The 26,447-nt window shown below is 37.9% G+C and overlaps 1 protein-coding gene across 5 annotated transcripts; it reads right to left on the reverse strand.

The window, feature by feature from the left end:
- Positions 1 to 1,201: 1,201 nt before the first annotated feature.
- On the reverse strand, positions 1,202 to 26,447 carry PHF6 (PHD finger protein 6). 5 transcript variants are annotated; one of them, XM_090150339.1, is made up of 11 exons: positions 26,215 to 26,447; positions 21,479 to 21,658; positions 21,171 to 21,272; positions 18,406 to 18,539; positions 18,041 to 18,084; positions 8,689 to 8,855; positions 8,366 to 8,509; positions 7,265 to 7,369; positions 6,330 to 6,463; positions 5,573 to 5,702; positions 1,202 to 2,515 (listed from the first exon to the last, which is right to left on the reverse strand). In XM_090150339.1, exons 2-10 carry the CDS (start codon positions 21,614 to 21,616, stop codon positions 5,573 to 5,575), a joined length of 1,098 nt encoding a protein of 365 aa, XP_090006465.1. In that variant the 5' UTR covers positions 21,617 to 21,658; positions 26,215 to 26,447; the 3' UTR covers positions 1,202 to 2,515. The 5 variants fall into 5 exon arrangements, with proteins under 5 accessions (XP_090006465.1, XP_031450091.1, XP_031450090.1 ...); XM_031594231.2 differs by having other exon boundaries at positions 1,202 to 2,306; positions 26,215 to 26,446; XM_031594230.2 differs by having other exon boundaries at positions 1,202 to 5,280; positions 26,215 to 26,446.

Below are 26,447 nucleotides of genomic sequence, written 5' to 3' on the forward strand. Positions count from 1 at the left end.
CCTGCAGGCAGTTTCTCTGTTTCATTAATTTTCCAGTTTAAATTATTGGCTCAGAGTTCTGAACAGAAGGGTAGAAGCAGAGACACAACCTGAGCCTTAAGACTTTACCGTATCTCCCCTCTGTCTTTAAGGCTTGAAAATAATTTACTATGTGAGATACATGATCCAGGCATAAAGATAACTACACTTACTTTGCCTATGCTGCAAATCTCTTACATACGGTATATTAAGTAGAGCTCATTTAAGTGGGGGCAGAGGACAAGTACTCACCACTCTGCCCTAACACCATACTGTACAAGGACAACGAAAATCTTTTGCTCCTGTGTGGATTCCTTTGCCATTATACTAAGATTGCAGTGATCAGCTTCTCACCAATATCCTCAACTTCCTTCACTGATCCCCCAGCTGACTGAATAAAAAAAAAAACAAACAAAAAACACACATAAAATGAGATAAATGTATATCCAGTAACTACTTCCATGACATCAAGCCCTATGGTAGTGGTAGAACTGCTCCCAGCATCAAACTTGATGTGATCTATGACAACTTTTTCATGACAAAGATATGACTGGAGATAAGACTTCCCAGCTCACAATAAATATCCACTATAGTCATTAAATTGATTTCTTGTTTAAGGTGATAACATAAAAGCATGTAGCTCTTAAAAAAAAAAAAAGTTTTTGCCATTCCATTTCTTGATATTTTAAGACTACTGAATTTTATTGCTCTCTCACTTCAGAAAGTCATAGAATCATAGAATGTGAGATTACTTGGACAAACCCAGCATCTTCCAAGCAATCTTTTTGTTTTGTTAATATTTTACACTTCATTTATGATTCCAATGTGCATCCTGAGTTTATCTGGTCTTAAACATGTAATTATATTACTTTCTGCAGTCTTAGTCTAAACTGATCCATATGATACTGACCTTCAGAAAGTTCCTGAAAGGTGAGAATGGGAACCTTTAGTGAGTCAGCCACTTCATATTACTAACAAGCAGGAAATGCAAAGAAGGTTAACCATTATGCAAGTTAAGAACAGTACACAAATACACAGCTATCACTCAGCCCATACCAGAGGTATGTTTTCTCACTTCTCTTCTAGCAAAATTTTATGGGCCTGTAACCTCAATATTGCTTTTAATGCATTAAAATGTCAGTTTTAAAGTTATGCTTCCAGAAAAAGGACAGACATGCAAATATGAAATTCATAACTCATTTATTGAATATATATATATATGCAAGGATACCAATAAAAAGAAACTAATACTGCAAACTACAACTTTGGAAGTAAAGCCAATATAACAGGAACAAAATATACATAACATTGTAGATAGGAATGCATTTACCCTCTTATACACATTCCCTGTCTTTACACCTAATGTAAATGTATGCTAGAGCAAAAGCTGCAAATGTTAACCTAACCTGAGTGCTTTTTGACAAGAAACAGTTCTCCAGGATCTTTTAAGGGTTGAGATGTCACTGCTGACTAATGAATGTGCATACATATGCATATATAAAATTGGCTTCAAAAAGTATATAAATCAAGAGCTGTGTTGTGTTTTTTTTTTTTTTAAATCTCCATCACTAATACAGTGGAATCTTTTCCTTGTGACAAGGAAGAAGGGCTACTATTTGATACAATGTACTTTCAGTTCTATTCCGATTAATTTCATTTAATGAGGATTCATTTTCTTGTCAGTCTGATTCATCATATTAACATTTTTGGAATGCACTGATTATCACCTGGCAGATAAGTCTGATATTTCAAATACATTATCACATCTTCATCTCTCACTCTGCTTCAGTCTAAAGTTATTCCTCAAATAGGCTGCAGTAAGAAGCAAGCCCTCTTCCTTTTATTCCATTTCTTGTACACTAAATACCAGACACTTAGCCAGTTCAGTATAATCTATCATTTCAGATCAGCACAGCTCTTTGTACCTTAAGATCAGACTTTGTGGCGTGTAGGAGATGGACTTAACTCCTGGAGGGCAGCAATAATCTGGTGTAACTCCTACTACAGCTTTATCACAGAGCCTCCTGCAGATCAACACCTGCTGAATAAGCAGAGCTTTAGATCACCTAATCTGTTTCATCCTAGTTAGCTGCACAGATGCTGGTACTGAACCATCCTTTTGCCCTTCTTTGAAATGGAGTAATATCACAGCTTACTGCTATGGTGTTTGATCATGCCTTGGGACTTTGGCATTACACCAGCTGTATCCTCAAGTAATTTGAACAATACCCTTCTGATGCCTGTCCTTCCTTGGTACAGTCCTTTCTTGGTATAGCACGATCGCAGATCTGTTAATATAGAGATACAGTGAGTTGGGGAGAAACCTCCATTCCAGAGGATTCCAGGCGACTTTAACAGCACACATTACTCTTGATTACAGTTGTGAGCAAAAGAAATGCCCAAAGGCCAAAAAAAATCAAATAAAGTGAAACCAGTTTCGTAAGACAAGTTCTGTTAAATTCAAGAGTTCTGATTGTGAGATGAAAACAGAAGGTGCCTATAAAAAAAAAACAAAACAAAACCAACCAAAACCCATCTCATTAACAAATAGATTGCATTAATTTACCTAGCTAGTTTAACATACCTATTCCACCTATAGAGCACTTCCATTACTTCTAACATTTCTGGGAACGCAGTAGATGCTCCAGAATATTCTTCAATATATGCTTGCAAAGATTACATTACTTTACCAAAACAAACAAACAAAAACCCCCTCAGACAGACTGTCTGAAATTCCAAGCTAAAATACACATAAAGAGACAGTAATGGCAGTATCTTGTCTTAAAAAAAAAGATGTAAATGTTGTATACTATCATACATTGTCATGCTTTTAAAAACTACAATTAAGGACATAAGAGATGTACAGTAAATACACTGCTGAGGTACATTTCTTCTAAATATTAACACCACAACATAATTACTCCCCAGCAGGTAATGCTACTTGGGAACATATAAATACAATTTTTACACTGTAAGGCACTTTTACCCAGCATACATAAGTTGAAGTCAGTTATGACAAATTTGAGGTTTGTAAGAGAAAAGATTTTTGCTTTTGACATTATTTCCATGAATTTTGGATTACTGATGATTTAGTCAGGCCATCTCAGCACAAGGAGGTAACAGGTAACCAGCCACTGTTCTGCTACCCGAAGGTAAAGTGCTGTTCTGGTTCTCAGAGGCATGGAATGGGGAAATTTATTTCACAACAGATGAATTACTGGACTGAATATTATACTAAGCAACGGACACAGTATGAATTAGAGCTCAGTCTCAAGTACAATCAGTATGCTGGCAGACCTACCCCCATGCACCTGTCATCCAACCCTAGTTAAAAATACAGTAGATGCAAACAAAGTGCCTTTATTTCATGGGAGGGCCATGTCTGAGGCACAAATCTAGAAGTAATTTAAATGCTGAAGGACGTTATTTTGCATTCTAAAACTGAGTGGCTGAAAAATGTTTGTATTCTCAAAGAAACAAAACACCTTGATAGACAATTTCAATAATCGATCTGTCATTGCAATTCAAGTCACGCTTTTAATTTTGAAAGTTACAAATACAAAATAAAAATGATCAATGGCATCATGTTTAGAGCAGTAACTGAGTATTTTCTGTACACAGCAATATTTCTTTCCAAAACTGTATTATTCTCCAGGAAAGCAAACAGAATTGAATGAATTCTAACAGGTAAAATGTTAGAAAGTCTAATATACAGTAATTGAGTCCCTCAAGACATTAAGGGAATGCATAAGAAGACAATGACACACGTTATATTATTTAAAAATACAAGTAAAAAATGCTACAGAAACTCATGTTACAAAATGAACTGTTTTTGCAATACCAATCACAGAAGAATTGTAGCAGTTTATAGTCAAATCAGTGTATTTTGCTCGTTTCCTTCTTTCAAATCTGGGAGTTTTGTTGGGAGTTCAGAGTGAAACAAGTCAAAACCCTAAACAATGTGGTGTGATAGCAACAGACAAACGTGGACTAGATTCAGCTTTTTGGTTTTAAGTCAGTCTGAGAATGTGCTTTAACAGACCAATTGAAGAAGCTTGGAGCCATTAGAAATGACAAGGTATTTTGAAAGCAGTCAGAGGACTGATCTGTTCAGTTTGGTATAACTTAGATCTGATTATTCCCTAAAGGAACATCAAAATCTAGAAAAAAATTCCATGATGTGATTGTTGACTTGACAGAAAGTGGAGAAAAAAAATTAATCACCAAAACAGTAAGGATAAGCAGTTTCTCACATAGTGGTCATAAGATTAAAAAATAAATACCAATCTAGCAAAAAAAAAAAAAAAGGTTGTTTCCTCATTCTTCTTACAGAATATGGGACCTCTATGCATATTCTGGACTAAACATGAAGTGTTCCACACAACACGGAACACTTGAGGTATGGACGTCAGATATGGTGGCTAAATTCCATAGTGAGTTAAGAGTTGTAACTCTCTGAAGAGAAAAAAAATTGGGCTTCAGAGTCCAAGCATTTATATAGTAAGGTTTTAATCACACTTAATGAAGTGTTCTTTGTAAATCAGAGACACAGAAAGAAGTGGGTCCTTGGGGAAAGAGTGAACTACAGCCCTTTGGCATGAGTTCTAAAGCTCACAGCTCAGAACCAACAGCTGCTCAAGTAAGTCTCCCGCAAACAATGCTGGGTGGAATGAGCAATCACAACAGGAACAACCTGAAATGTTCAAGCGTGCTTCGATGTACGCTGAGTCCTTTTCTACTGTGTGCTTTGCAAGCAAAAACAGAGAGCGGCTTTCCCATGTATAGCCTCTGGAACTTGTATATGAAGAAAATGCAAAATTCACAAAGTACCAGCTTGTTGCCACCACCAATTTTTGTCCATGTTGTTAATTAAACTAGCTAAGACCTTCCCTCTTTGCATGAATCCACTAAACAACTTACACATTCCAAATCTTAAGGTTTTTATTCAGTCCAGAAATATAGATCTTACTTCATTTCAATGTCTGCCTTAACTTTTGACACTGTACATATTACATATCATTTATATAGTGTTTCATTTTTTCCAGACACTGCAGACTACAAACTACATAATATTGACATGTAAAACTCTGCCACTTACTGAAGGCTCACACACATGAACGTTTCAGGCAGTTCAATGAAATTTCTAACAGAGCTGGGCAGTAAAAAGTTACTGACCCTTTTCTGATTTTAGAAAACAATTTAAAAGAATTAGTAGTTATGATGTCTTAGCCATTCCCAGTTCTATAACTCTGTCCCTTGAACCTGTTTAAAAAATGATGAAAAGAATGGTAAATTTAAAATCATACAGAAAAGCATTTAGCAGCTCTGATATCACATCTATATTTAGCAATAGAAATGAGGGCCTCCTTTCTTATACTGTTACAAAGTCAGCTGGATTTAAAAAACAACAAATCCTCCCCATTTTCCTATAGTGTGCCAATAAAAAATACTTATCTGCATACACTAGATTTAAATACTTCACTGCAATAAACTACGTTAAATGGATATTGCGTTTCAGTCTCGGTAACAGATCTGTCAGGGGTAACTTCCATACCTAGTTTCCATTGAGCTGCTGCTGAGGAATGTCATTATGGTCAGTGCCTGATTTCCCACGGCTTTTGCTTTCTCTTTCTTCATCCTCTTCATCTCTTTCATCATTTCCACTATGGTTTTTACAATAGAGTCTAGCACAATGAAAAAAACAGTGAGGATTTTTACTGAAAATATCCATCAAAGATGCTCTCCTCTCAATTAGTTTTGAGAAGTACTACAAGAAAATTGGTAACTCACGTCATGTTTTTCAGCCAAGAATCAGTTAAACAGAAAGAAAATAAGGCTGTAGAAAAGACTAGCCAACAGAACTTGGATCAATTCTCATTTTCACAAAACGCTGCTACACTGCTCACAGAATGCCCTCTTGTGGGCATCAGAAACTCTACCACAGCAGCAAGGGAGTAATGGAAGTCAGGGCATCCAAATAAAGCCAAAGGAAAGCTACAGAATGTATCCATATGGAGAAATCATAACTTAGATTATCCAGAGCTTCCATAACAGAATTAGTGAATTAACTAAGGAGGAAAATATCTTAACTCAAATCACTGTTTTTTCTCAATTTGTGTATTACTACAGAACTACAGAAATTCTAATTCAGCAGCCTAATTGAAATATTTCATATAGTTAACAGTTACTTAATAACATATATACATATATATATATTTAAAAATAATACATCTGACATCAAGTTGGGCAGAAGAAGTGCCATGCAATATCTTCACTCGCATTATAGACTCAAGATTTACATAGATTCTTACTTATAAATTCCTCGTGACATATTCTCGATGTATTTAGCTTTGTCTTCTACTCCACAGTGGTAATGGTATGTTTTTATGCAGGCTTTAATTTCACACCCAATAGTAGCACCAGGCTGGCTGCAAAGTGTGCATTTCTGTTTAGGAAAAAGAAAAGAATGGCATTTGCTCAGCCTTTCCATCTCTTAACATTCTGTTTACATCCAGGTTAGTGTTTCTCATGTTTACAGCAACTATGCTGGAACACAGTAATTTCACTGGCACATCATCCTTCCAATAAAATTGGAATCAAAGATATTGTAAAACAAACCTACTAAAAATCTGAACATTCAGATCTACCTGAGTCCATTACACTGAAAACTGCCACACGCAGCTTTACTGCAGTATTGCTGCATTTCCAAGTATTATTTTATTACCAATTAAGTTAGTATTTTGATATACTTTTTTTTTTTCAACTGACAATATTACTAGGTTTTGCTTTCCCTTTTTTTTTCCTGCAAAGTTCTTAGCACTTTTAAGAAAATCTGTAATTTTAATAAAATACAATATGACATTTTGCCTAACGTCTTAACACTTCCACATATTAAAACATCAAATCAGTTGGAAAGAAGTCACTGCAATAATGGATTCTCTAAGCCTATCTGCAGTTTTACACAGACTGCTTCTACCAACTTTACTTTTATTCTCTTAAAGTAACAGAAAGGCTAATACCCATTTACAAATGTACACCACTGTAAGAAACCCTAAATAGCATGTGCCCAACCACCACTAATTATAAAGGTGATACCAATCTGGGTAGCTATGCCAAAAGTAATAATACATTTCAATTTTCTATTAAGTAGTAAATGGAAAAGGTTGTTTCACAAAAGGAAATAGGCAGACCTGTATATACCTCAGTAGAATCAGTAACGTATTCTCTACATTCTGTAGATACATACCATTCTTTTTCCTCTCTTGATTTCCTGAAGTACAGTTTTGATATCAAAATCACCAAACTCTGCCCTTGATGTTGTTGTTAGCTGGACAGTGCCAGAAGAAAACAACTGTAAAACAAATAAGATATTCTCAAGTCACCAAACATGGCTAAAAAATTATGTGCACGACTCAAAGAAGGGGACGTTCTGCAGCCAGTTACCTCAGGCTAAAAACCATTAGCATGGTGAGTGTTCTGTCTGATACATCCACCTGACTGCTTTAACTACACTTGCTACTTCAGAGAGATGTATTTTAAAAGAAAAAAGAGTAGACAAAAAAATGCTGAAAATATAAAGAAACAAACAAGAAGTATCATTAAATATCACCAAACCTTTTAGGAGTACTCTGTTCCCTTCCCAAGTCTGCCAGCTCTCTGTTTAGTTAGGCTAGCTATAGGAAGACCACTAGTATATGGATTGCCTGCAGTATTTATACATTTTGAAGTACAATAGAAGTTGCTGAGGCCATTCTACAAGGCACTACTTCGTTCACAGAACTGATTATGTGAAAGACAGCACTATTTGCTCAAGTGCACTGAAATTAGCAAATTCTCTTCAAGATGACAGTTTTCCAAACGCAATCATCTAAAGGCAAGAATTTTCTAGAACTTCCACGTCCCACTTTCTACTTGAGTCACATAGCCTGGATCCACTGGTCAGAAAATGAAACAAGTTCATTGAGTCTTCCTGGATTTTGCCTGAATGCCTGTGGAGTAAAGGTGCTTGTACTGAATTTTTGGAGTGGATTCTTTGAGTTAATTATTTTTCTCTTTAAATACTGTGTATGCATTTTGACACTCGCAGAACATTTTTAATATGCTAAAGAGCTTCCCTGAACTAATTCCATCTCTGAGCCCACAGTCAACTTTTATCCATATCGCCTGCAGTGAAAATAAATGAATTGCACATTTCACAACACTTCAGTGCTTAAAGAGACCATCAGCAAGCAGACAATATTCACACATTCACAATATTAATTACATGTAAAGATACTGTATTAAAACCTAAAACAGCAACTCAGATAAAATTCATAATAAACTGATTAACAACAATGCTGCTACTCACCATGCACTTATAGTGTGCTGCAGCCTTTTTGGCATTAAATATATGAAGCTTTCCTCTAGCTTCATTTTCTTCTTCACCTGCATGACAGAATCCACATTTAGGTTTTGTATCACTGGGGCTGCTTCTGTGGGGAGACCTGTCTCTCTGAAAGAAAAACATTTTACTAAAATATACTGTTGGGTTATAAATAAGGTTGCAATTTTAAAAGCCTGTGGCCACCAGCTGGAGGCTCAGACAAATGCAAATTTTAATTAAAATGATATTCACAAAGAAGAAACACACAAATGCTCTCTTCTAAGAAGTTTAGTGTATTTACTGCTTACATAGGAACTGCTTTCTATTTCGTCTGTGCCATGTGAAGATGTGGATCTAGTGTCTTCTGATTGCCCTTTTAAATTTGTTTTTCTTGGCTTTCCCTTACGACCCCTCCTTTTTCCTTTGGGAGGTGAAGGCTCCAATTCATGTTCGTTGATACTTTCTTCTAAATCTGCTTTAGAAGTTAGAAAACATCATCAAATAATAATAAGAACCATAATTTCAAAAATATCACACAAACCAGAATCAAAAACAGACAAGAAAAAAAACAACCTGTATTTTCCTTATTTTGGTCAGAAATTAAAATAGTAACCTTTTCACATTTAGTACAAGCATTCAAGATCCTGAAAACATCATTTACTTTTTTATGTTCATATGTACGTATTATGTTCATATCATGAGTATTATGTTAAAAAGATCCAAAGCTGTGTCACATTTGAGAAAGCTTTAACCTTCCTTACAAATTTTACTTTCAGGACCAACACACAGTCTCAGATGTTTATTTCCATCTTCACTGAAAATATGACCAACAGATGTCAATCCAAAGTTGAAAACAATTCTTTTTTTAAAGATGCACACATTCAGTATAAATTGTACCTGATCTTATGCCAGTAGATCTAAATAACACCTCTCTCCTTGCATTATTAATTGATGTATTTTGATTTAAGAAAAAGTCACACATTTTGGCTACAATATTAACCAGTTTTAGAACTGGAAGGCGTTTTGCCTCTATGAGACACATCTAAAATTTCATTTTAGTTGCAGAACATTTTTGCATCTACACCTAAAAAGCAGGAGGCAGTTTACAGAAAATCGTGGATGATTTAACCAACAAAATAGAGTGTTTATGGACCATTAAGAATCTAAGAAACTATATTTTGAATACAGGTTATACCAAAGACGACTGATAAACTCCTTTGAAAATGCCAGACCAACTGCTGAATTGCTACACAGAACTGTCTGGCATCACAGCAGAGTGCACTGCTGATTTCTCAGACGCATACAGTCATTACAGATCAATCCTGCAAACTTCTTAAGGTTTCTTCAACTACCATCTAATTAAGCCACACTTGATATTAATAACCAGCTCTTAACCAGCTCTACCTACTGCTAGCAACTTTTCCACTAATCCAGCTCACAGGAACAGTTTTTTCTTCTAATAAGTAATATCCACCTTATTTCAGTAACTCACTTGAAGAAAAATGCACATACATTGCTATGTAGATCTCAAAATCCAAGCCACAAATATCATCATGATCCCGAAAATGGAAGAAAGACCTAATCAGAAGATCTGAAATCTCTCTACTGTACATTAATGGGACATTTATTTGTTGAGATACTATCATTAAGTATTGCTAGGGCACTTACCACCATTATTTCTTAGTCTCAATAAACAGAACATCCTACTCTTAAGAGCTGCTTCACCAGAACTCCTATTTCTTATCTACTAGCACATAAAAATCAAATCACATGTATTCTAGCTCATGATTAACAGTGAATCAACTGCACAAAAGGTCGAAGTCAAAGCCCTGAAATATATTCCAAACCCATAAAATTTTACTAGCAGAAAACTGAAGCCTTGCATCCAAGTACATTCTATTAAGCTTACTCTATCATATTTCTTGCTAAAGTCAGAAGTAACTACAGCTTCTTGTGCATTTGTTAGCAAAGGAAAGAAAACTAACCCAAACACATCACAACATGTTATGCTGAAATGTAATTCCCCAAAAGCACTGTGCAGTTGTGTGGTTAGAAGGAGGCAAAGATTTGAGAAGGAATTCATACAAGTCTTCAAATTATTTTGGCTTAAATCTCCAGATTAATCAGCTATATAGACATAGCCCCAAGTGATGACTAAAATACATTAAATGCATCTACTACAACTTTCCTATGCTTCAGTATGCATCCTATTCTACACTGAGATTGCAAGAGTACCACGATTTATTTTAGTCTGAAAAAGAAAGAACATATGGTGACAGGGATTATCTAGTGAATTTACCATCTAAACTTACTTTTCATTTAACATTACTTGCTAAATTCTCAAAGCAACATTGTGCTATTTAAATATCCTACCTCTCAGACTGCACATAGCAAGTTTTACTACAACCTAAGAAGTTATTTCAAAGAAAATAACTCCATCTTGTCTCTCATCATATATAAGAACTTCCCCCTAATGTATTAAAAATATGTCAGTCTTTTGCATGGTGGTTCCTTATTGAAAGAGTCATAGACCAAAGCGACTATTAAATTGTTGAGTCTTTAAATAACATCAGCATATAAAAAGTTAGAAATATTCCGTTCAAAAATCACTCCAGAGATTTCGCTGCTGTGTTCCATGAAGTGGAATGCAGCCCATTAACCAACATTATTTTTTTTTAATCCAGAATCCTGCCAACCATACCACACTTAGTCCACCTTTTTTTCCCTGAGCATTAAAGCATACTCTGAACCCTGCATACTCACACTCTCACAACTGGAAATGAACATTAACTGCAAAAATACAAGCAAATAGGAAAACCAGTTTCATGTAAGAAATGCCACAGCCTCTTTATAGAGTAAGTTCTCAAGTGCAATTTTTAATCTATAAGTAAAATATTAAAATGCTGTATTTTTAAAGAATGTTCCCAGCATAACAAAAATGCACCACAATTTCACAGCTTTCCTCTATGAAGAATCCCTTTCCTGTCTTCAAAACTACTAATTCCAAAAAAGTTGAGAATTCACTGAAGTCCAGACACTTGATCCACGTCAGTGCAATTCCTTGCGGAGTCGGGTCTCTATGTGACATGGAGCTATGGATTAACACCCTGAAACGCGACCATCTGCACTACCGCATCACTCTGCAAAACCAACACCACAGAACTTTAAAGTTTCTCCTTTTTAACAGTGCTATGAGCTGGTGTAACAGTACCAAGGACAAAAAAAAAAATTGTAACCAGCTTTAAAATACACCTGCCTTAGATGTCCTTTACTGTTTCAATAAGCAGTCTGGTTCGTGCCCTATCCCTCCCCTCAAGCCCACTGCCAGCTTACCCAGTTTCCCTGGCATCTGATGGTTGGGTGTTTCCAACTTCTCATGTCAGCTTGAACTAAGGAAAACACAAAAAGTTGTTCAACTCCTCCCTCACCAGATGAAGTTTCATGATGGATGTCACCCAAGCTCTGAATCCCCTGACTCCCTAAATATTCAACTGCCCCCCTCCCGTATCCCACTACTGCACTGATTTTTAAAATCACCACAATATTCTCAATACAAGTTTATACGAACTCTTCAAAGCAGCTATCCTATAAGTTTTCAGCAGAAGTCCCTAAATAATGTGTCTGAAAAAACAAGCTTAATATGCAATGTGTTCTCAGAAGGGAGGGTGTAAAGGGTTAGAAATCAAGAGGAAATATTTTACATATTCAGAAGCATCTAAGAACATGGGGTTGGACTCGATGATCTCTGGAGGTCCCTTCCAACCCCTACGATTCTGTGATACTGTAAACTCAGATGAGCAGAGAGATGAGTAACAACAAGCCCCGCATTTGCATTTTAGGAATCTATGAACAGTACAAAGTACCACAAAAAGATGAACAAACTTCTTTACTTTATAAACTGTTAACATGGAGACTCAGCTTTAGAGAGAAAGCTAAAGATTTCTCTTTTGATCTGACTAGAGGGAAAAAGGATCAAGATGTTTTGCTGCTTAAAATAAAGCTTGACAAGAAGCTGAGATACCACTCATCTATTCTTTATTACTTGAGCTTGAAATAAACCCGGAATCATCCTTTTCCAAAATCTAGGTTATAGCAAACTAACACACAGAATTAAATGACTTAAAGGCTGTGAAACAGCAAAGAAAAAAAAGAACGTGTTCAACAAGGGCTAATGATGCTCTGTGTATCTCCTACATTATCTTAAACAATGGACTAAGTGAGCCAGAAGCAAAGGGTCTAAGTTTGTACAAGGAAGATAAGCAGAACTGACTGGAGAAAGACATCTGCAAGTAGGACTGTCCATACAAAGAAGTCAAAATGCAGGATGTAGAAGCACCTCAGATGCGCTGCTATGTAAATGTGAGAACATATTTTGGAAGTTTCCCAGAGCATTTATGATAAGAGAAGTTCTGAATTACAAAGAACAAAATCAAGCTTGCTGGACTTTTAGAAAAGAAACAGAATGTCAGAAAAAGGAAAAAATGTACTTCAGCACATAGAGGTAAAGAAGAGGTCCTCAAAAATATGGCTGAGAAAGAATGAATCACATCTGACAACAATTATGTTTAATTGAAACGTCAAAAAACCTAGAAACCTTATTGTCTCAGTAGTCAGTAATGAAAAATGTGAGTACATCAATAAGCATTAATAAGAACCAGAGGCTTCCCTATTTGCAAGCAAATAAAGAATCAAGTGAACACATCCTGAAATAGTAGTTGTTAACGTTAGAAAATGATGTGAAATTAAGTATCTAAATGCTGAATACTATTTTCCTTTTGAAAATGGAAAAGGACGAGGGTTATGTCAACCATATCTACATTGGAAAAAACAGGGGGGAAGCAGAAAAACAAGTTAACACTTAGGTCACCAACACCACATTTTTTAAAGCATCAGATTCCTCAAGGAACTGACGATTCCTGTTCAAAAGCTACTTTTCACTTAACAGTACCTATGTTACAAAGAGCTTGGAGATTATTTCTTCAATTAAATACATTTAACATAGAAAATGAATAAAATATTCTTTTATAAACATGAATGCTTTTTCAAGCAAACAACTATTGACAAAAGACAGCAGACTGATAATATATTATCTACATAATCAAAAAGCTTACAACAACTGGTCTGATGAACTTTTCAAACATCAGTCAGCTGACCAAGTTTCTATTTGGATAATGTCCTGCCTAGGTAAGAAGCAGAATTACAATGTAAACATCACAGCACAGCTCCACAGACAGTATTAAGCATTTACCACGTTACTTTCTGAATTTTTCCTTTTCCATTAGCTACATGGTTTTATTTAAGACAGCACCACGGTGTTGTTCCCTCAAAATACCTAATTAGTCTACAATAGACTGAATATGAGGTTAATTTATTATCTGGATCAATCCCTCTTGTCCTAACACTGAATATACATTTGATGCCACACTCAGAGCAGCATTCTCCTTATGACAGACAATAAGGCTGAGTCAGTGCAGCTTAGAAAGAAACTGTAACCACCCACCAGAGCTGAAAGGACAGCGAACTGCAATGCCACAGAAACTTTTACACCTGACTGCACTGGCACCTACAATGGAAGGCAAGCTTATGCTGTGAACAGTGTTAAAGCAAGCGCAACTATGAAGAGACAAAGATTAAGGCATCCCAAGGTGAATCAAAATGTTACCTAGTCATAATGCCACCAAATCTGAGATGCTTCTCCTACTACTCTCTGGCTTAAACACTACTATGAAAAAGTGATTGGTTTGACACTGAACCTCTAACCAGGTCTGACAGAGGAATATTATCCTGACCACACCTACTACGCAAAAAGATAAGCACAGATTTCAGTTTGAGCTTGAGAATGAGATACAAAGGGTGCTGAGACATGGCGTGTCCTTATTTCTATCATGCAAACGTAATTCCCCAAGGCTTTGTGTACAGCTACAATAGGAATCACCGACATTATTTTCTGACCCAGCAGTTCCCAAGGATCCGTTTTAGACATTAACAATAGGCAGTCACATGGCTGCCTCCTTTATTCTTCATTTGGATGTAACGGATCTAACAGAAGAATGAAATGATGTTCACTTAATTAATATTAAACTATTCTGGATCAGCTGAATTTGTTTTAAATATGGAAGGACCAGGGCAGCCCCACCTGCAGGGAACTGAATAGAAGACATCAATTTTAAAATTTTTTGATGATTATTTCTAGTAAACTGAAATAAATTCCAAAAACAGTTCCGAAGCTTTACTCTTATAAAAAAATACACTGTACCAAAGGGGACAGTAATTTGACTAATAGTGATAGGTTGAAAGCACTGCCACTGCCTCCCATAATTTGTTAGGCACTGAAAACTTAGAAAGCTTGCTTAGATTATGGATAAAGTATTTGAGTTCAGGTCAAGTCAGTTATATTGGTAAGCAGCAAGATAAAAACCTCAACATGAAGACACAAAACCAGCAACTTGGTCTGTTCTGCATGTCCTCAATTTCATCAGCCTCACAGCCACGTACAAAGAAAGAGAGCACCTCACTTTTATTCTTTTACCAGCTAGGGGGAACACGGCACAAATGAATTACTTGAAATGTACAGAAGAGTAAATGCAATGTATTTTTCTTGTCCTGTGTCACCTGAAGGCTAAGCCATACAGATAAATCAGACAAAGCTAACAACTGTTGAATCAGATAATGAACATAAAGCAGACTACTTTGCTGCCACGTTTCACACTTTGATATTCCAAGAAAACAGAAGGTAATTCACAGCTCCTGAAAATTAAAGGAAAATGAACTCCCGTCGCTCATTAATTTTGTCTTGATGAGTAGGGAGATACTTAGTCTGATGAATTCCTGCTCCACTTGAAATTCATTGTAGCAATAAATAACATTTAAGAGGTCCTTTTGTTAGGTTTTAACCAGGTAAGTTTAATTCCTGGTAAGTTTAATTCCAACGTCCTTCATCTGAACTTCTGCGTAGCCTCAGGAAATTTTCTTTAGCAGGTATTAAATGAGTAGCAGATTTTTAAATTATTATTTTTTAAAATAAATTGGAAATAAAAATCGAGTAATAATTTGAAGAACTAAAAATCTTAAGAAAAGGTACATTAGAACTCTGACTTGAGCTAGGATGCTAAGAGGAGCTTTTGAGTGTAGGGACAGAAAAATCCTGCTATTAGGCAGCAGTGCAACCTACAGAAAGAGAAAAACAAAACAAACCCAAATCTGTTCTACACTGCATCAAACCAAACAATCCTAAAAACTCTTCCAACGTCACCCAACAGAAGCGACATAAAAAAAAAAAAAATCAGACTGTAACAATTAAATCCAAGTAACAGAGCAAGGGATAAAAACACAGACGTTCTACATTGACCAAGCATCCCAAAGCAGTAAGCTTCCATCAGAAAGTGTCCCTGTGCACCCAACGCTGAGCGACATAAACACTGATGAGCTTCAGCTACTCCGTCACAAAAACCTGCTGTAAGCCCTTAAGGATTCATACAAAGGAAACATAAAACAAAAGAGAAAAAAGGTGCTATGTTAGCATCTTGTATCCCTGGCTGATCTATTCACTTTTCTGTGCAAGTCTTTTCTGGCTTCACAAACCACCATTCTTTCACATTTAAATTCCTCTTTGATATGCATATTTCTCTCAAGAAACAAACCAACAAAGCACACACACAAAGCCCATCTGACTGCCATCCTGCATCTTCCAGCTACCACCTCACAGAGCAAAATTCATCGTTTTGTCATTAAGAAACAAAGTCTCCAAGGTCCCTTCTTAAACTCTGAAAACCATCCCACACACTTCTCTATCTTGTAGAGGTAATTAGTTCTGAGTGTAGCACAATACCACGGCTCTAAAATTGTGTAGGTAATTTCCATAAGACAGATCCAATATGTATTTTACTTTCTTTAATTTAATGGAGGTTCAGCACAACCTCCCCTGCTGGTGCCATTATAAAATCTACGACTAATAGTCATGTATGGGTGTAGCACAGTGAATGCCCAGAACTGGATGTGCTAAGGAGAGAGCCTGTTAGGGAAAGAGCGTTGGGCTACAAGCACAAATATTAAATAAAAGAATCCCTGTGAAGTACAACTACACATTTCTAGAAGTATAAAGCATAACTGAGCTAAATATTTTAGGCACAAAAAGTTAAATTCTAACTAAGATACCACTGCGCTCCTTGGACTCAGGATGATGTTTACTACTCCTCAATCTGAGTCTTTTTGGATGGGTCTGTCCAATCTTTAGAAGCTGCCATCACCAACACATAAGAAAAAACCAACACAATGCCTCTGTAGTAATTTTTCCCACGTCTTCTCAGACAGATGCATCCATACCCATAAAATCCTCTGCAGATAGGGAATAACACAGTACAACTGGAGATAACCATTTCTGAAAACTTTTAAAAGCCCGAGTTCTGATCCTGCACAAGTTGCAGACCTGCAAAGAGCTCCAAGCAGAAAAAATAATGTCTTATGACTCTGGGCTCCATGTATTTTTCAGTAGGTTCCAGTGTGAGCCATTAGTCAGGAAGCACAAAATATTACATTTAAATATCACAAAGAGATTGGTATCTCTCTCCTTGGATTCAAATGTCTTCATATTCTGTATGGAAACAAAACTATGACACTTGTATGATTACTATGCCATTTATGATGCTTTTCTTGTTTAAATCCACTAATGGCAAAATCAGAACAAAGAGTATTTAAAAAAAAAGCAAACTAATATTTAAGCAGACAAAAAAATCAATTTTACTTTGGAATTTTCTATTGCTTTCAGTATTGCAGGAACAGTGATGCAACACCCAAACCTCACAATTAGTGCTAAACAGAGTATAAGAATACATCATCCTAAGTGTGCATTTGGCAGAAAGAAATGGAATTTGTGAAATTTTGTCTGCTCTCAATAAACAGCAATATACTTCTTACTAGTTAAATCTGTGACATTTCTATTGAAAGTAACACAAAAGCGAACTAAGAAATGCTTGCTCACCCAAATTAGATACAGTAGAAAACAAACAGGTGAAAAGAAAAAAAAAAAAAAGGCCTGAACACAAAATTGCAAAAACAGTTCAGAATTTAACAGACCATAAAGTTTGTCTATTTTTGTGGCACATCACTCCTTGCACACTTCACTGCTCTTCTATGCAAAGACACACAGCTATGAATGTATACAGCTTTTTTTTTTTTTTAATCAAAATTGAACAGAAACATATCTGTAAGTGACCTGATCATAAACCCTTTCATTTACTACTGCACCCTTCTTATTTGAAGAACTGTATTTAATAGTTGAAAATATTGTGAAAAAATAGGAATGTTAGCAACAGAAAAGATGAGCTGTTACCTGACAAGCTCCTCGTATTTCAGATGTGGATATTGTGAATACTGAACAACAAACATAAGCCAACTTCTTCCTAGAAGTGAATACATTTCTTCTACCCATCCTTTATTCTAACAGAACATGGTATCTGCAGAACACCCTGACATTTAGTTTTTGGGTCTTTCTTCATCTCAATCAATAATTTTTAGAAAAATACAGAAATCAGATGGGCTTCCAAAGTCATTACTAAAAAAAAAAATCTAAATTTTACTGAAAACATTTGTATTCTCCAGAAGAATTAAATATAACCAAAGTATCTTTTTACAATGGGAAAAATTTATATTGAATAATTTTACCTTCAGAGTTATGCGTAGTTTTCTTGTGTTTTCGACATAAAATCCTATAAACAAAGTAGTTGAAAACTGTCAAGTCAGTCACGATTCACAGATTATTTACTTATATTTTAAATTTAAATGCCAGTACATTTTTCTCCCACTTGTAAGACTCACTGACATACAAATCTTTCAGTGAAAAAGTGCTTTCATAGCACATCACTTTTTGAATGCCACAATCATCATCAGAATATTTCTGCAACAGTTTTAAGTTCCAAGAGTGTTGGTTGATTGTTCTTTATTAAAAAAAAAACAAAAACAAAAAACAAAACAACAAAGAATGTGAAATATAAATACAAAAGGAAAGATAATAAATAAAGAATAGTTACATGTAAATGCCTTGTGAGGGTTTCTCTCTTATCTGAGCTTTATCATGCAGAGCACAGTAGTAGTGATATGTCTTGTGGCATGTTTTCACATCACAACCAATGGTTGCTCCAGGACAATGGCATAAAGAACACATCTGTAAAGATACAAAAGCACAATCTGTGTTACTGTTGGCTCAATTCTTCTGAGTTTAAAAATAAGAGTGATACTCCAGGTATCACCCCTGCTGACAGAACAAAAGAGGTCATGGACAGAAATATTTTAATGCATTTTGCTGAGTACTCTGCTCTCCTTTCTAGCTCTTACTGCTCTCAGCTGTTTTTCTTCATTTATTTTAAAATCAAGGAAAAATGTGTTCCTTTTATGCAATAGTAAAATAATCAGGATATGTGAATGAAGAAAATGAAGAAACGAAGAAAAGAAGTGATTTACTTTTGTAGAAAATCATGTATTTCATAGAAGTGACACCTTATGTTTGGGTCATCTACTACTATCTATTCTTCTGCAAGCACTCAATTTGCAGTCAGACACTAGTTATTATCCAATTTGAAATGGTATTTTATGTCATAAATTTGAAATATTTTAATAGCTGATCAAAGCTTTTTATAGGAGCCTAGGTTAAAACCTTATTTGATCGACTCCAGCTTGTGCTTCATTATTTTTATACATGGACTTGTCTAAAAGGAAACTTCTTTTCCATAATGCATGAACAAAACAGACCAGAGGAGTTGTTATGTTGAATTATTAGTCTATTTAGCCTGAGGGTAATATAACATTTATTCAGTTGGTACCAATCCTGTTGTCCAAATAGTCACTGCCAACAGATTAATCAATCAAGTTATATCACATATATGTGAAGTCTGACAAGCTGAAAAATAGGTAATCTCTTAAAAAAAAAATCCTCCCATGCATAATTAAGAGACACAATAATTGCATCAGTGCATTATGTTCCCCAACTAATGAGTTTTTAAGAGTGCTCTACCCAGGTTTGAACTTACAAGGGTTTCTCAGACAGGACTTTGTTACCACAGAAATACTCTACGTTAATCACTTCAAAAATGAACACACCTCAGCTTTCAGTGCATACCTGGTTGTCAGCTGCCCTCCTTCAGTAGGTGCTGCAACTCTATCACATCTGTTTGCAGACACATTTAGTACAGGCTAGCAAAATAATTACATATCACAGTGCAATACACTGAGATAATTTTGCTTCAATGAGTTCCCAAGCAAAAATACAGGCTAGAACAGGAAAAGCAGACCTTAGCAGCATAGTTGGGCTGCCTAAACATAAGCACTGAACTTTAAGTTTCCTAACAAGTCAGGAGTGGGGAGGGGATGAAGAATTCCTCCTGAGAGTGATTCAGAGTATAGATTTCTGATGGCTACAGACAGAGAGAAAGCATAGCTACCTGGAACATCCAAGTTAAGACAAAATTAGTCTGTACGTTCCCTCCACAAAGGTAACATCTCAGAACTACAAATCAATTTAAGTTGTTCACCTGCTTGCAGAAAACATGGATCTGATTGAAGTGTGCTCCAAGAACATATCCAGCTGCTGTGTTGGTGAATGTGCACAGAGAGATTAAGAGGCACAAAGAAAGCACCAATGATATCAAAACAAATATCCTTAAAAAAGATTAAGAGTCCCAAGAGCCAAAGTTTCTTTGTGATCTGTACTTTTATTCACTACCGTGTTGTTTTCAAGTCCCTAATCATTAACTGAATAACTTGTGAACACTTGCTTCTTTATGCTTCATCTGATTAGAGCAAATAAAGTTGTAGGTGTTGAAAAAGCTAGGAATGAGACACTACATGAAATATCAGACTATTAGAGAATCGTGGTCCTACAGAAATACTTAGCACTGTTCTTAACCCAAAAACTGGTAAATACGTCCGAGTGATTTAAATTGAGGAGTGAATTGATCATCTATCAGAAATATTTCAAAAAAGAATCAGTCATTTCTCAAATATCAAACAGTAAATCCTAAAAATAAAATAAATAACTAGCTGCTTGAGAATAAATTCTGACCAATTTTCTTCTCATTTCTGATGAATTTGGTAGAGCTGCAGTCACTGCTGTACCAATGTACCTCTAAACACTGATATCCACAGGCACTGATATTAAGTCAATACAAAAGGAATCCAAAAATGTATATTTGGTAGCTAAAATCATATTCTATTATCAAAGCCAAATAATGGTAAAGGCACAATATTACCCTTACTAGGTCCCCAGAACATGCATTTCATTGTTAAATCTAGCAGAAAATATTCAATAGAAATGGTTGGGTTTGAAATATAAATATAGATAATGTTTTGTTTTTTTTTTTAACGGACTGCATATAAGATATAATTGGCATATTCTGAAAATGAATTTTCAGATTTGCTTGGAAAACAACTGCACAACTGCTCCGACAAAAAAGAGATTGTAAAAATAGAACTTCTGGACGTACAGCTCCATGATTAAGTTACAACTGTAAAAATAATAATTTACATGAGAGCAGACTTGACTGGAATCAACTACTTTTGATGCTTTCTCAAGGATTCTTCAACCATTATTTAGATTTCATTTCAATCTGAGTATCATCAGATCCACTGATTTTTTTTTTTCCTCTAATACCAGTTCATCATCACCTTTGGGAAGCTGTGCAATTCCTCAGAGCCCCAAAGAAACAACAGATATGATAGAGCACTGAACTGTTTCACAGTCCACTCTCTGGGAGGTAAGCAAATTCTGCCCTTCATTTTCAAGGGCTCAAAACAGACTTACCAATTTAGTGCCTCTCTTGATTTCTTTCTGAATATCCTCAATAGAGAATCCACCAAGACTCTCATTGTCAGTGTGTGAAGATACCAGCGCAGATGAGAACAGCTACAATTACAGAAACAAAACTTATTTTAAAGTATACACAACACCTTGAACATTTACACATTTGACAAACACTGAAGCTTCAAATCAGAGTGATTAATCATCTCCCCAGTGCCACAGCTGATTGATTTTTAATATTATTTAAAGATGTGTTTGTTGTCTTCTACTGGTTCACGACATTCATTTCCTTTTTCCTACGGATTACTTACCATACATTTGTGATGTGCTGCCACCTTCTGGTTTTCTGACATCAATAATTGTCCACATTCATTATCTTTATTAGATCTACAAAAACCACACTTCCTTTGTCTTGAAGAGACTTTTTTCTGTCCAACTGAGCTTGTCATGATTTTAAATGCTCTTAGAATGCCACTTTAATCCTCTCAATGCTACAGAAAAAAAAGCGTAATCAGCATGTTAACATCAACACAGGGCAATTTAGCTTACAGTTTTATAAATATAAGATTGGTCGCTTGAAACTGATCTACACCTCTTTAGCTTTCAGTTTATGCTACTAAAATATACCCAAATCAATGTGCTCTGGGCTGAGGCAGCAGTCAGCTACTTGTAATGAAACTGAAGCACCAAATGGATTTAGTTCTTTAAGCAAAAGGTTTGAACATCAGAATAAAACTATGGATGCACGGAAACCTTTGGGGAAAAAGAAATACATTGAAAATATAACAAAAATAGCAATCGTTATGGGGGGAGCAGGGGGAGTTAGTTAATAGTTAAATAGAATAGTTAATCCTATTCTATTTATTACAGTAAAGCAATTTGTAGGAAACGTACTGACTGCCTGTGCCTGCAAGAAAACCCATCCCACTGAACTCATCCTAAAACAGAACCAAAGAACTGAGTTCAGCTTCACACCCTGAGCTCATTTGGTGTTTGAAAGCTCAGAGCAGCCAGCAGAGGAGTAGCAGCCCTCACATGAGGGTGGCGATCAGAAGATAAAACGTTACCATTTTAGGTATGGCACAGATATGTTGTGGCTGGTCAAACAGTGGGAGCAACAATATTTTAGAAGGATCTCCCCTAACCGGCTGCAATGGAAACCTTTTTGACAGCCACTGCAAATTGAGCAGCACCACACCAGCTATTGGTAACTGCAGAACTCTTATCCTCATCTAAGAAAAGCAAATGAGGATTAAATGCAGCATAGATCTCAACATTTTCACATACTCTCAGCAACGTACTGGGAAAATCTACCATTAAGGTCCCCAACTCCTAATGAAGTCCAGAAGTGAAAACACCTAATGAGAGCACGTGCTTCTTGGTCCAGTATTATGCAGTCTGTGCTCATTTGTTTCTGCACCTTTCAAGAAATAAAACATTGTACTCTTCAGACTTCACACCTTTTGGAGATTAGAGTCTCACTGGCAGAATTGTCGCAACTGCAATAAAAGTCTCCTCCACAGCCTTTGTCTGCATCAGACTCTCATCTAAATATGAAAAGCTGCCATGTAGTTTGATATTTTGTGGGGGGAGGAAAAAAAAAAAAATTAATCCAGTGAGAACAGCAGATTTGCAATACATCTGGACAGTGCCACAATGGCTAGCTGCAGGAAAATGCGTGACCGGTGGTGGAGATTTGCATAGCCAAGCCTGCCAGCTCCTCACTGCTGTCAGACGCCCCTAATAGTAATATCACTCACTGCTTGTACAACTGAAAGCAGAGGAATGTTATTAAGTTTCTGTCGGCACATATTATTGCTAAAAGACAACGCTTTTTGATCCTCACTCTTCCGCTCTCATAGATTTTCACAGACCGAATTCTAAGTGCCTGCCTTGCAATGCTTGCTATGAAATTCGTACACCCAAGGGTAGCATCCGTGCTGTATCTATTTGGCTGCTTTATCAACAGCTTCATTCGTTCTCTTTGTAGCTGGAAAGCAGTTCAGTTGCTGGTGATTCACACTCACAAGAAGAACGCATAGATTTCAGATCTTGCTGATTTGCACAAAAAATGTGCCAATCTGGATCAACCAGTCACAGCCTTCTGCAGTGGCAACGGGGAGTCCTTAAGTGTTAAACACAAAGGAATTACTATATTGTATTCTTCTAAAGAAAAAAAAAATACACAACAAAGCAAGACAATTCTGTAATCTTTTTTTGAGTAGAAAGAAGGAACGTTTTCTGAAGAAAGGAAACAGTTAAAAATGTTAATTTTTTTAAATTAAATTAAAAAAAAAACAAACTGGGAAACAGGAAAAAATTTGCAAAAGATGAGTAGGAAATAATATAATAATTAAAAAAACCCTTGCTTTTATGTCATGTTCGATAGCTCAACATAAATCACATAGTGATGGGTTAGAAATAGATTAACAAAATACACACAAAGTTCTGCTTCAGCATATCTTCAGTGGGGCCGTTTGACTCGTATTCAGATCATATTGACACCGTATTGACAGTGCTGCTCAGTATATTGCTATATTTACTTTTTTAAAAGGAAACTTAGAGCTTTCCTTGAACACGTGCACAGGCTTTGCTAACACAAACTTTCTCCCACAATAACGACTGCTAGATACAACAGGCAGCCTTCAACCTCACCAGCAAATCCACATTAAAAAAAAAAAAAATGCAAATAATTTATAAAACACACACAAAAGTAAAAAAAAAAAAAAAAAAAAAAAGGCTCTCATCATCAATCATAACAGCCGCTTCCCAGAAACAAGAAGCCCAAGGCCAGCACCATGGCTGAGCACAGAGAGCTGCCCTCAGCTCTGCGCCTCCGGAGCTGGAAGGCACACAGCACTGCTGCCACCTGACAGACGCACAGCACTTCTAATTCCATTTTTAAGGCTCACAGTAAAGTTCAAAACCCACTACACCTGGAATGACCCTCCTTTGTGCCAAAATGCCCTTCCCAGCCCGTCCAGCTAAAAAAAGCCATTTTCTCAAAAAGATGAACGAGGTGCACAGCTGTAGTACAGGGCAACAATTCCGAAAGCAGGACCTCCACATTTGGCTTTCATCTCCTGGGTTAAACCCCCAAACGATGAACCCAGTTTGCCAAACATCAAGCTGCATTCCATAAGAACACAGGAAAAAAAAAAAACACATTAAAACACCTCCATATTTGTTTTGTATGTTAAAAACAAACAAACAAACAAAAACAACTAACAAATAAGACTTTCAGAATAATATTTAAATATAGTCTGGACAGAAATATTGCTTGTCAGCTTTGTCAGAGAAAGCTGCACGGGCTGCTCACAGAAAGTGATGCAGCAGGAAGCACCGCTTGGGCAGACTGCACATTATCTCTATCAGCACGGGACACGTACTGCAAAACACAGATACGACATACAAACACATTTCCCACAAGCTTGGGATAAAAATTAAAGGTTACACATACCCTAAAAACCACAAAAAAGAAACTCGTTCAGTCATTCTTCACTCAAAAAATTTTTGCTTCATTTGCATTCGTGTTTCTTAATATCCACTAAGGGATTTAACACGATGCTTCGCCCAATAGCATCTTCACCTTATCTTTAAATAAGCAAGCTTTACACGCCTTCAGGCTTGCATATTCTTTTCCTGAGTTCGAGGCAACAGATTTTAGAACACAAAAGAAAAGTGCAAGTTCAATGGTGCGAGCAGGGAGGAGGTTCTCAGTTTGAGAGACATCGATCAGCACCGAAGAACAGAAAGTAAACTGAGTTCTGATCTCTCTTTATTGCCTTAATACGTTTCAGGAGCTGCACGCTTACAGAAGTTAGGCTCCTGTTTGCAGTCACAGCAAAGGACAGCGATCTGTGTGCTACACTCTCTCATATAGAGATCGTTCCGCTGTGTGGCCTACATGATTAGCAAATAACATTAAAAAAAAAAATCACTTAGGATTGGAATTTCAATGTAAAAAAAACAAACAAACACCTGACACCCAATGAAAACCTCCAAAATATATATAAGGCTTCAAAAAATATTCACTAGACACGATGAAGTGATTTGGGCTCTCAGGAAAAGCCAAAGAACACGCTGATGTTGTGCTTCCCAGACGCTCAGTGGAGATGCAGTCTCTGTTCAAGAAACTTTCAGTGCTTCCTAACGCCGATGGCCCATTGCTGGGGGCACAGCTGGGCACAACGGGGTGATGCACGGCAGCAGGACGGCACCTGGGGGTGCCTGCAGTGCACAGAGCCCAAAGCCTCACTTCCTATGGAGAGCTTTATCCCAGAGCTGTGCTCCCGCAGCATCCTGCCGGCACTACACAAAGCAGGACTGGGATTTACGGCTGTAACTTCCTAAAAAAAAGGGGACCAGAGACGGGGGAAAGGCAGGCCCGGCGCCGGGAAGCCCAAACAATGGGCAGGGAGCAGGTAACTGCCATCGGCACGGAACGCGCCGAGGCGGGCAGGCTCCGCAGGCGGCAGGGCCGGGCTACAGGAAAGTTTGAGCGCTCCGACGGGGCAGAGGGGCGATCCGAGAACCGCAGCGCTCCGGGGGGGCACGGCGGCCCGGCCCCGCTTCGGGCAGCGGCTCTCCCCAGCCAAGGCCTGGCGCTGGGGGCGGCGGGGTCCGCCCGGGGCCGGGGGGGGTCGGTGGGACGGGGGGGGTCGGGAGGGGGGGAGAGAGGCGATCCCCCCTTTTTTCTCAGCGCATTTGGAGGGGAGCGGGGCCCGCGGACACGGGGGCGGGACGCGGGCCGGGCCGGGCGGAGCGAGCGGCCGCCGGCGGCTCGGGGGGAACCGAAGGGGGCAGCGCTCCGGGGATCGCCTCCCGAGGGGACGGAGCCGGGACCCCCGGGGGCGGGCGGGCGGCTGCGGCCCGGCGGCGGGGCGGGCGGTCGGGGCGGCCGACCCGGGCGGAGGAACGGGACCGAGGCGCCGCGCGAGCCCCGGGGCGGGCGGCAAAAGCGGCGGGTAGGGGCGAGGAGGCGCGGGGCGCTCGGTCGGTGCCCCAGTCAGTCAATCAGTCCCTCGGCCGGTCGGCGGTCACTCACCCGTGCGGCGGGTGGGGCGGCGGGGAGAGGAGCCGCTCGGGCACACCCCCACCCCCCGTCGCCGCCGGTCTCTCACGGCCGCTCGCTCGCCGGGACCGTCCCTTTCATTCGGGGCAGGGGACGCTACGCTGCGCCGCCGCCGCCGCCGAGCGCAAGCACGCACGCACGCACGCACGAGCGGACGCACGCACGCACGGCACGCACGGCGCGCTCGGGCCGCGACGCCGCGACGC

Source organism: Phasianus colchicus, chromosome 14, assembly GCF_987193195.1.
Source record: "Phasianus colchicus chromosome 14, bPhaCol1.hap1.1, whole genome shotgun sequence".
In the NCBI taxonomy this organism is placed as follows: domain Eukaryota; kingdom Metazoa; phylum Chordata; class Aves; order Galliformes; family Phasianidae; genus Phasianus; species Phasianus colchicus.

Bases quoted from the DNA above. Each gene is read 5' to 3' on its own strand.
- PHF6 (XM_090150339.1), bottom strand. From the start codon at position 21,616: ATGACAAGCTCAGTTGGACAGAAAAAAGTCTCTTCAAGACAAAGGAAG. The intron at 8,856-18,040 runs GTAAAATTATTC...TAACTTCTAAAG, and splicing joins AACTACGCATAACTCTGAAG to CAGATTTAGAAGAAAGTATC. The intron at 8,510-8,688 runs GTAAGCAGTAAA...TTTTTCTTTCAG, and splicing joins AAATAGAAAGCAGTTCCTAT to AGAGACAGGTCTCCCCACAG.